The sequence below is a fragment of the Caenorhabditis briggsae genome, assembly GCF_000004555.2.
Source record: "Caenorhabditis briggsae complete genome, chrI, whole genome shotgun sequence".
Classification (NCBI taxonomy): domain Eukaryota; kingdom Metazoa; phylum Nematoda; class Chromadorea; order Rhabditida; family Rhabditidae; genus Caenorhabditis; species Caenorhabditis briggsae.
In genome coordinates, this window is record NC_013489.2 from 10947864 (window position 1) to 10957402 (window position 9539).

General features: G+C 38.5%; 2 protein-coding genes and 2 non-coding genes across 4 annotated transcripts in view; 2 read left to right on the top strand and 2 right to left on the bottom strand.

Annotated features, from left to right (window-relative positions):
- Positions 1–2487: 2487 nt before the first annotated feature.
- On the bottom strand, positions 2488–6237 carry CBG20283 (the record flags this gene model as incomplete). Its single annotated transcript, XM_002640330.2, has 5 exons — positions 2488–2766; positions 3235–3897; positions 3944–4375; positions 5182–5782; positions 5825–6237. 5 exons carry the CDS (start codon positions 6235–6237, stop codon positions 2488–2490), a joined length of 2388 nt encoding a protein of 795 aa, XP_002640376.2.
- CBG28691 lies at positions 4424–4495 on the bottom strand. Its single transcript has one exon. It is a non-coding gene (tRNA).
- On the top strand, positions 4646–4717 carry CBG28694. Its single transcript has one exon. It is a non-coding gene (tRNA).
- Positions 6238–6614: 377 nt separating the features above from the next.
- The window catches only part of CBG20282, a gene marked incomplete at both ends in the record, with an annotated part of 3771 nt that continues 846 nt past the window's right edge, over positions 6615–9539 (top strand). The window contains 4 exons of the mRNA XM_045241230.1: positions 6615–6713; positions 6764–6914; positions 6963–7185; positions 7295–7648. Coding sequence (XP_045096992.1) covers positions 6615–6713; positions 6764–6914; positions 6963–7185; positions 7295–7648 — 827 coding nt within the window. The remainder of the gene's footprint in view (positions 6714–6763; positions 6915–6962; positions 7186–7294; positions 7649–9539) is intronic.

Genomic DNA, 9539 nt, shown 5'->3' on the forward strand with positions numbered 1-9539 from the left:
TTTTTTAGTAAAAATTGATTCCTTTTCCAAAAAAGAAATCCCTTCCAACCGGTTTCAGTCCCCTCAATCATAATAATATATCATGAGGGAGAGAAATGCAATAAAAAGAGAAATAATAATATTCGTGTGGAGGCAGGCCATTCCCTAGTTAGTGTTTTTTTCTTAACAGAATGTTATCAAGATCTAACAAAGTCCTCATAAAATTGTGAACATTTTCAAAATGTCTGAAACATGGAAAATGTGAGAAACTGTAAACAATAAAATATGGATGTCGTCAAAAGAAGTAATATAACATTTTTGAACGAAAACTACTGAATATCGAAAAAAAAATTGGTGTAACGAAAGTTCAAAAAACTGGGATGCTTGAAACTTTCTAGTGAATGTTTTAAAAACTATAAAAATTCAAAATTATTCTGCACAGCTTATTGTTCTTGTGCAAAAAAGAATAGGAAATGTGGAAGAGAAACGTGGCTGAAAATTTCATAACGATAACTACAGTAACCTAAGAATATTCAATTTTGCTGTTATTTTTTCCCAAACAGTAAAACAGTTGACTGAAAATGCACGAAATAAATCCGGAAAGTAAACATATTCTCAAAAACTACGGAATTCTTTTTGGATGTCTGGATTATTACTCCAAAACTTCCCGAAAGTGAGTCAGCTGCTTCCAATCATTGACAGAATATAATTGAGTGATTTGGTGTTCCGTCTGATATATTGGTTCTGATTTGCTCTCTCCGAAATATTATTCTTGGGGGACCCCATTGGGATATATTAAAACACAGTAGTTTGAGAACAGTATGAATTATTCAGACAATTTCCGAATTCAAATATTTTTTAAGGCGTACGGAATTTCCAACAAACATTAGTTTCAACAAAATATGGATTATTCAGACAATTTCAGAGCCGAATTTCATATTTTTCCAAGGTACGAAGATGGAAGTTTATTGCGATGCGTTAGTTCTAATTGGAATCAAACAAATCTGAATCATATAAATTTACTGTTTCAGATCATTTGAATTTTTTTCGAAATTTGTAATTGATAATGCCATAGTAAACCGGAAAACCAAATTCAAAAAATTTTCCATCCAAAATAAATTCTTGGCGACAACCTTCAAACACCTGATATGAATCTATTTCCAAATTAGAGGGAATCGGAGAGTATTTCAGATTTTTGGAATCAACAGGCAACTAGAAATAGTCAGCTGCTTTCTTTTTTTTGAAGTTCTGACATAGGCAAGAATGTTCATTTTTGTGAAGGTTACACACATACAACGTATATTTGTATTAGTGAGCTGGGATAATTATTTTTTTAAATCGCGTTTTTTTTTCAACTCGCTAGAATATATTATAGATTTTACTAATTTCCAGAAATTGAGCTAATTTTAAAACCTAAAGATTGTTTAAAGTTGCGGCTCTGGATAAACTCACTTGTCAGTATTTTTTCTGCTTTCTAACATTTTTTAACTTTTCGAAACATATTTGTTGAGATCGTTTGCTCAAAACCATATTAGTGTGTTTCTCAACCAGATTTTATAAACATCTAACGAAATCCCCATAAAATAATAAACATTTAGAAATTTTCTGAAACAGGTAAAACTTGAAATATGTATTAAAATATGTATTAAAATACGGAAGTCGTCAAAAGAACTAGTAGAACATTTTCGAACGAAAAATCTACTTCTTACTAAGGAAACTTTTCCGTGTGTCTGTGTGTCTCGGACATTCACTTGAATAACTCAAAGGGATATGGGACTCCTAAAGTGGTATGTAGTATGTAGTCATGGACTACCGAGCGCTTCATGTCCATGGTGTCCTGGGCCTCCTAGCTAATAGGATACATATAGGGTTGAGAATCGAAATTTTCAAAATTATGTTCAAACTTGAGAAAACTTCATGAACCTTTGCAAAACGGTTTTTAAGTCTATCTTAATGCCGCCTACACACATCTGAGCACAAAGTTCCAAAATTAAAATTTTTTGAAATTTTCGTTTTTTTCGTGAAACACTGAAATTTTGATTCTGTGTCCTATTGGAAATGCTTGACCCCACCCAAATGACTTAATTAATGGGAGGTATCACAGAATAGGGAAGGAAGATGGAGAATCGGAGATTTCAATCCGATTCACTTCATCATTCCTCCTCCAGAAGAATGAAAAATGTCACGAAACTTGAGAAAATGGGTGGAAGACTAAGAAAAAGGGAGATCAGGAAATTAGATTTTTCATGTAAATTTCGAGAGCAAAACAGACATAAAATTGAAATTAATTCAAAAGAGAAATTAAAGTTATGCATTGAAATAATGATGATAAAAAGCAATGGGACGGACACACGAGAACAGCAGACATCGGGGAAATGAATAGAAAAAATGTAAGATTTACAAACGGGTAAATAAATAGATAGTAGGTTACTGTAGGGAAGGAAGGGAGAAATTTCTTATATAAATTAAGTAATAAATAAAAATGGGAGCATTAAAAAAGCAGGAGATTTAATCGACACGTTTGTATAGATAAATGTAGGCCAATTTGATTGGTGGGTCCTGAGAAAGAGCAACCTTCTCGTCGTTGAAGAGCACCCATTTTCCGTCCTTCAGCATATGAGCAACATAGTGGCCAGAATCAGGACGAGAGCCCATATGGGTGATGATTCCAATCAGTTGATACTTCTCGGAACCATCTGTGAATGACTTTTTGCTCGCTGACTCGGTGACTGAAGCTTCTGGAGCATCAGAGCTGGTTCCAGTGGCGGCGGCGGACTCTTCGGGGATCTGAATGGATATAAATTTAGACTTCTAACCTGTGTGGGGTGTCGTAAACTGATTTTTCGAAAGAGAGGAAATCACACCAAATGAATATCAGGTCATTTCTAGGCAAAAAAAAGTTGGTGGCCTAGAAAACTTAACTTGGGTAAGTTAGGCCATCCCATCAAAACGGTCTAAAAATGAACTGAGATTCGCTTAGTGTGTTTTCTAGACCATTTTGACATGGTGGCCTAACATTCGCAAGTTGAATTTTCTAGGCCACAGACTTTTACGGCCTAGAATTGACCTGTCCTTCACCTGGTAAGTTTCCTAGGCGATTTTAGAATGATGGCCTAACTTTTGCAAATTGATTTTTCTAGGCCATCATGGTAGGCACGGGGCACTTTCTAGGCCATCAGATTTTTTTCGAAAAAAGTTTCGAGACCACACACTGCTTCTGATTACTTATTAAAAAATAAATATTGAAAAACTTACACTATCCAAATTGGTGAAAAGCCATTCGACAGCTTCAGCGACAGTTGGAACTTGTTTCAATGCGTAGGTCGCCTGATGCCTTGAGAATCCCATTTCGACAATCGAATCGACCAGATTCGGATCAATCTCCCCACGAGCTGATGGTGTTCCAGTTGGCATGACAAACGGCGCATCGATATCTGGCTCCTCCAAATGCTCCATCAGCCAGTTTGTAGCAACCTCGGCGTTTCCGTTGGAGAAGTATGCTGCTCTGATACTCTGATTCTCTTGGAATCCCATAATCATAAGATCTCCAGCTACAGCGCGAACGTTGGCAGGGATCTCTGGTGGAGCATCGGCTGGCGGTGCCGAGTCTTTTGGCAGCAACTCCTCATCCTCTCGCTTTCCATGTCCACGGAATGCGCTCAAATCAAGAGTTTCGCTGACCTCCATCTCAACATCAAGCTTCTTCTGCACTCCTTCCATGGTATAGGCAAATTTCGAGGCTTGGAGAATGAGATAATCAGGGAACGTCTTCATGGAAAGAGTGTTATTTGCTCCTTTTGGCTCTCCAGTGATTGGCGATTTATAGCCTTCGACAAACTGTTTGGAGAAGCATGCTTGGACTGCATCAGTCATATCCACTGTGAAGTGGTTCTCTTTCTCGGTTGGCTTCATGATACCCTAAAGCCATACATTGATAATTTGATAATTGGTTCTAAAAACTTACCTCTGGAAGTGGCAAGCGAAGAATGATTTCTTCCTGTTCAGTGTATCTAACTTTACCGGATGCGTTGTCTTCAAAGCGATTCCACGTCTGGAATCTCAATGAATTCGTTGGGTCAATATCTTCGTTCTGGTTTTGTTTCGAGACATTCTCAAAGAGGAACCTAATGTATTCTTCGACATCCTGTTGTTTAGCGGTAGAGAATTCTGGGTGACTTCCAGCAGCGACTCTTTTGAATTGCAGTGGTTTGATGTGGTTGTGTGTTGGGTCGGCTTCAGAAGAGTAGTCTCCACTGAGCATCGCATGGATAACCTTTGCGAACTGGGCGTTGAAATCATTGTGAAGCATTTCAATTGGGCATTTGAGCATCGTTTGAAGAGCCTGATCGCTGTAACGTTTGCGGAATGAGTCGACTTGAATCAGTGCTTGAAGGACCTGAAAAATTGGGAAATTAAAATAAAAAAGACTTTAAAAAAAGAATAATGCGTTCGGGGGGAATCGAACCCCCGTCGAATGCTTGGAAGGCATCCATGCTGACCATTACACCACGAACGCGCATATATTTGTCACAAGTCTTTTGAAGCATATAGAAGTGACGCATAGAGAACCTTCTTTCTGCGATAAACAGGATTGCATCCAATATTCTTTCTTCGACTGTCTTCGGCGTTTGGCCAGTTATCTTTATCGCTATTACAAGAAACATCCGCGTTCGTGGTGTAATGGTCAGCATGGATGCCTTCCAAGCATTCGACGGGGGTTCGATTCCCCCCGAACACATTATCTTTTTTTTCTTTCACGGAATGTTACCGAGACAGCTTACTGAGTTTTGATTTTAAATCAAAATCGGTCGAAAATAGGCTTAAATTGACAAAAAAACTGGCTCAAAATTCGCCTAAACTGGACTTAAATAAAACTGAAATTGACCGAAATTCGCTTAAAATTTGTCTAAATACGCCTAATTTGGCTGGAACTCGGTAAAACTGGTCTCGGTCTGGGCTAAATTGGGTGAAAATCAGCATCAACGGGCTTGAAATAGTCCGAAATAGATAAAAATTGGCCTCAGCTGGCCTAAGATTGACCTAAATTGACTAAAATATTCTGAATTTTGCCTAAAATTGATCTAGAATCGGCCTGAAATAGTATAAATTTGAAATCGGTCTAAAATGGCATGAATATGTCTTAAATTTACCTAAAATGGACCTAGCCTGAATCTTGCCGAAGAAAGAAAAGTTTAGTCTTACCGAGTTCATATAACAACTGCTTCCAGTGTTAATGAGTCCAGTGTAGCCGGGACCGAAGATTGGCTCTAACATCGCTCCATCCTCAGTACAACGTGCCCATTCCCATTTTTCATTCATATCCAACTCCATTTCCAGTGTGCTCTTGGCAGTTTTCTCCATTTTCTCTGGGTCCAAACCGAAATGCATCAGATGTTTCACTATATTTGGATCGATCACAGCGTCGTCCTCCTCATAACTGAAAACGTCGATAGATTCCAAATTCGAAGAAATTGTTCCCAATTTGACAACAAGGGGGAATCGTGTGGCATTGTAGTAGTCTTGCATATGTCCGTTTCCACGAGTCTTCTCTCCATTGGCAAGAAATTGGCTTCGACCGCATCGAATCGCTCCATCGGTCAAATTAAGCCACAGATTCTCAGAGAGTCCACAGTCCTCAACTTCACAATTCCATCCAGATAAGGCTAGAACCTTTCCCTCGTCACTCTGTTCCAAATTAGCATGTCTCGTAATCAGTTTGATTTCATTATCCCATCCGTTGTTGGTGGAGGTGAGAAGGGCCAAACGTTCGGCGCTAGTGGACTCGTTGATAGTCTTGATTGTACTGAAAACATGTTTTTTCATTAAAAAAATAGAAAAAACTTACTCTACAATCTCTGGAATGCCTTGAACGTTGGAGAACTTATTGTCATATTCTGGGTGAATCACCACAGAGTATTTGTCCTCGAACTCGTATTTCGGCTCTGCATCGATTGTGAGCTTGGTCATCTTGGTTGTCGGCTCTCCATCGCTTCTCTGTTCATCGACAGCTACTTTAGTAGACTCGAATTGCACCCAGAGGTTGTAATTCGTATGGTTAGCATAGATGACAGCGTGCTGTTTGCAGAAGGCGTGATAGTTTCTGAGATTGATGTAGAGGCCGTCTGGTCCGTGTGGATCTTTGAAACAGAAGGCACATTGCTCCTTGAAGATCTTCTGATTAGGAGCCGGCACCGAGAAGCCGCCCGACTCCATGGCGGTGCGAATGGCAGCATCGACGTCCATTACACCTGGAAACATCTTGGAAAAATTAATTGCCAAGTTTTGGGAAGAAGAAGCATTTTTAATAGCTATCTTTAAGAAAATGTTTAAACAATCAATTTTCACAAAAATAAGAAATCGTTTTTCTTGATGAGCAACGAGTTTTTTTAAGGGAAGCAAGTTTTCTAAAAAATCTTCAAGTCCGAAACTCTCGATTTTTAACAAAACGAGAGAAAAATATGTTGAAAAACCACAGAACAGAAGAATGATGATATTATTTCTCAGAGCTTGAAATGTTTTTGTCGTAAAGCTACGCACATCGGACGCAAACACCGAAGTAAACAACTGCGTACTCTTTGGAAATATTTTGGCGGAAGTTCGGTTTTCAGGCTTTTCAAAAACGTTTTATCTCCAGAATGGACCTTTCCGACGACGAGCCAGGTAATTTAACTGATGATCCGACGCCTCATGATGATTTCGACTTGCACTCCGTTCTCGCAAATCTCTCTACCGAGGTTTTAAAAATATTTCTAGTAGAAAAAATAGAAAAATGGGAAAATTTCAGGCTCCATCATTCGAAAAATTTCTCAAAGCATCAACAAAGTTCCATGATAGTCACCGTTATCTAATCAATCAATTCCTATTGGAGCCAACGATGATGAGGAAGAAAATGAACTTGCTATTTGCGAAACACATCTCAACTGTTGCTTGGGGTTGTAAGTTTTGTATAATATCATTGTGGATGGCAGAACTACGATTTTCAGTGCATCCGGAAGCTTTCATGCGTACTCAAATCACTCCAGAACAGTCGGGAGAGCTATCCAGATCGCTGGTGAAGACTATGAATACAACTGATGGAGCAGTGAAAAAGGACTTCCGTCCATGGCGATTTGTGATTTCTACAGACGAAAAGTCGCCGACCGAGTATGTGACTATGACTGGATGCACCAGAAATTCTTCAATTATCAGTGAAGCCAGCAGTTTGACGTAAGGATCGCGCCGAAGGCGCACCAGCCAGCTGTTTGAAGCGTCGGAGGCACGGCAAACAGGCTGATATGTTTATACACAGTCTTCAAAAAAGTTAGCTTTTTTCCAGAAAATCAGAACGCGCTCTATTCCTGGCGATCCTTGAAGAGATGATGTGTGAAGATGGAACTTGTAAAATGTCATGGATTCATTCAATCATCCAGAAAGAGCCTCATAAGATCACTGGTCCAAAATGTGACGAATTCATGACTCGAATGGCCAGACAGAAGTATATTACACTTTTCGATTCGGATATTGTAGAGATCGCCCCGAGAACCATCGTTGAGTTGGAGCCCTGGCTTCGTGCAACGATGCCAGGAAGCCTTAAAATATGTGAATTCTGTAGAAGAATAATTTCAAGACCCATCTACACTGCGGAATGCGGAAAATGTCACTCGCTTTCTCATTTCAATTGCTTCAAAAAGTAATTTTTCCTTATTATGCTGGTAGAAAATCGGAGCTGTGGAAGAGAAACGCCGGCTACAGTAACCTAAACGTATATTTAAAGGGGGACTCCGACCAAAAATTTTTATTGCCTTAAAATGTTTCAAAAAATATGTATTTTCCTAATATTATTGCAAAAAAATTCAAAAAAAATCCTGAATGCCCGAAAAACTGCGTAAAAAAAATAGGATTTTAATTCCCGCGCAGTGAGAAACCTAGGCCACGGCATCATAGCGCCTTTCTTACATGGAAATTTTTCCGGATTTTTTCGGTGTTCATGTCCGGCAGCTAGAAAATGTAAAAAAACCACTGTCGGCCAATTGCAAAAACGGCTGTCAGGCGCCGTGGTCAAGGTTTCTCACTGTGCGGGAATTCAAATCCTCGTCCCTCCTAGCAACTTTTTTTTTGAAAATTGTTCGCATTTTTCGGGGATTTCGGATTTTTTTCAAATTTTTTCTCTATAATATTGGGAAAATAGACAACTTTTCGAACATTTTAATGCAATAAAAATTTTTGGTCGGACTCCCCCTTTAAGGTCATTTGAATGTTAGAGTTTTTGAAGCCAAAAATTCGGTCATTTGGATGCATTCTCAGATTCCGAAATACTGAAATTCCAAACATCTGAAATTCTAAGAATTCTGAGATTTTCAAGCTCTGAAATGCAGGAATTCCGAAACTCCTTTAAAAAACTGTACCCCCGAATCACAAGCGTTGTACCCCTGTATGAAATGGGTTGTACCCCAGAAAACTATAGGCTTAGGCCGAAAGTCTTGTTTCTTTTGGTAGTATGGGAGACTCTGTGGTAAAAAGTAGTAAAAGAGACTCGGTAGTATAAGAGAAAGGTAGTATAAGTGATGGTTGTATAAGAGAATTTGCCCATTCATTTTCATTTTCATGCGTTTTAAAGGTGGTGTACGGTGAAATTTTTATTGCATCAAAATGTGCAGAAATGCATGTAGATTAACATAAAAATAAAGAAAAAATTCGAAAAAAATTCCTTCATCGAGAAAAACGCATCGAAAAATACTCTGAAAGCCCTTAGGGACGAGGTTTTTTCTAGGCCGGCCGGTGAGTAAAAGCGCGCGAATTCAAACTTTTAAAATTTTCTCGCTCGTTTTCACTTTTTTTTGGTTTTTTCAAGAGTTTTCTAGGTTTTTGTCAATTTTTCTTCTAGATACATCGGAAATTTTGAAAAAACAGTGAAAACGAGCGAAAAAATTTTAAAAGTTTGAATTCGCGCGCTTTTACTCACCGGGCGGCCTAGAAAAAACCTCGTCCCTAAGGGCTTTCAGCGTATTTTTCGATGCGTTTTTCTCGACGAAGGAATTTTTTTTGAATTTTTTCTTTATTTTTATGTCAATCTACATGCATTTCTGCACATTTTGATGCAATAAAAAATTTCACCGTACACCACCTTTAATGCCAATTTGACTATTTTCGACTATTGGATCATTTTGAGCCGATTTTTGAGCTATTTCAAACCAATTTTCGACGATTTTAAGTCATCTTTAGGCCATGTCATGTGACAATTCGCCTTTTTGAACCACTTTTAAGCTTTTTCGAAAGAAAAACTTGACGATTTTTTGCTTCAGTTAAAGGGGCCCTTCTAATACAGGTTTTACGATAATTTTTTCGCGTTTTCGAAATATTTTTTCTCCAATTTTCGCACTTTTGCAGTGTAAAAGTGAAATTTTCTTCGAAATTCCAAAAATCCCTGTCATTATGGTAATTCTTCTCACATGTCGCTGAAACTCCTTCGCCAGCGTGGATTTTCCAGAATTCGTGCACCCAGCCAGTGCGAATATTGTGCACGTTTTAGGGATCATCTGGAAAAGACATTTTGGAATGAAATAGAAAAAAATCTTTTAAAA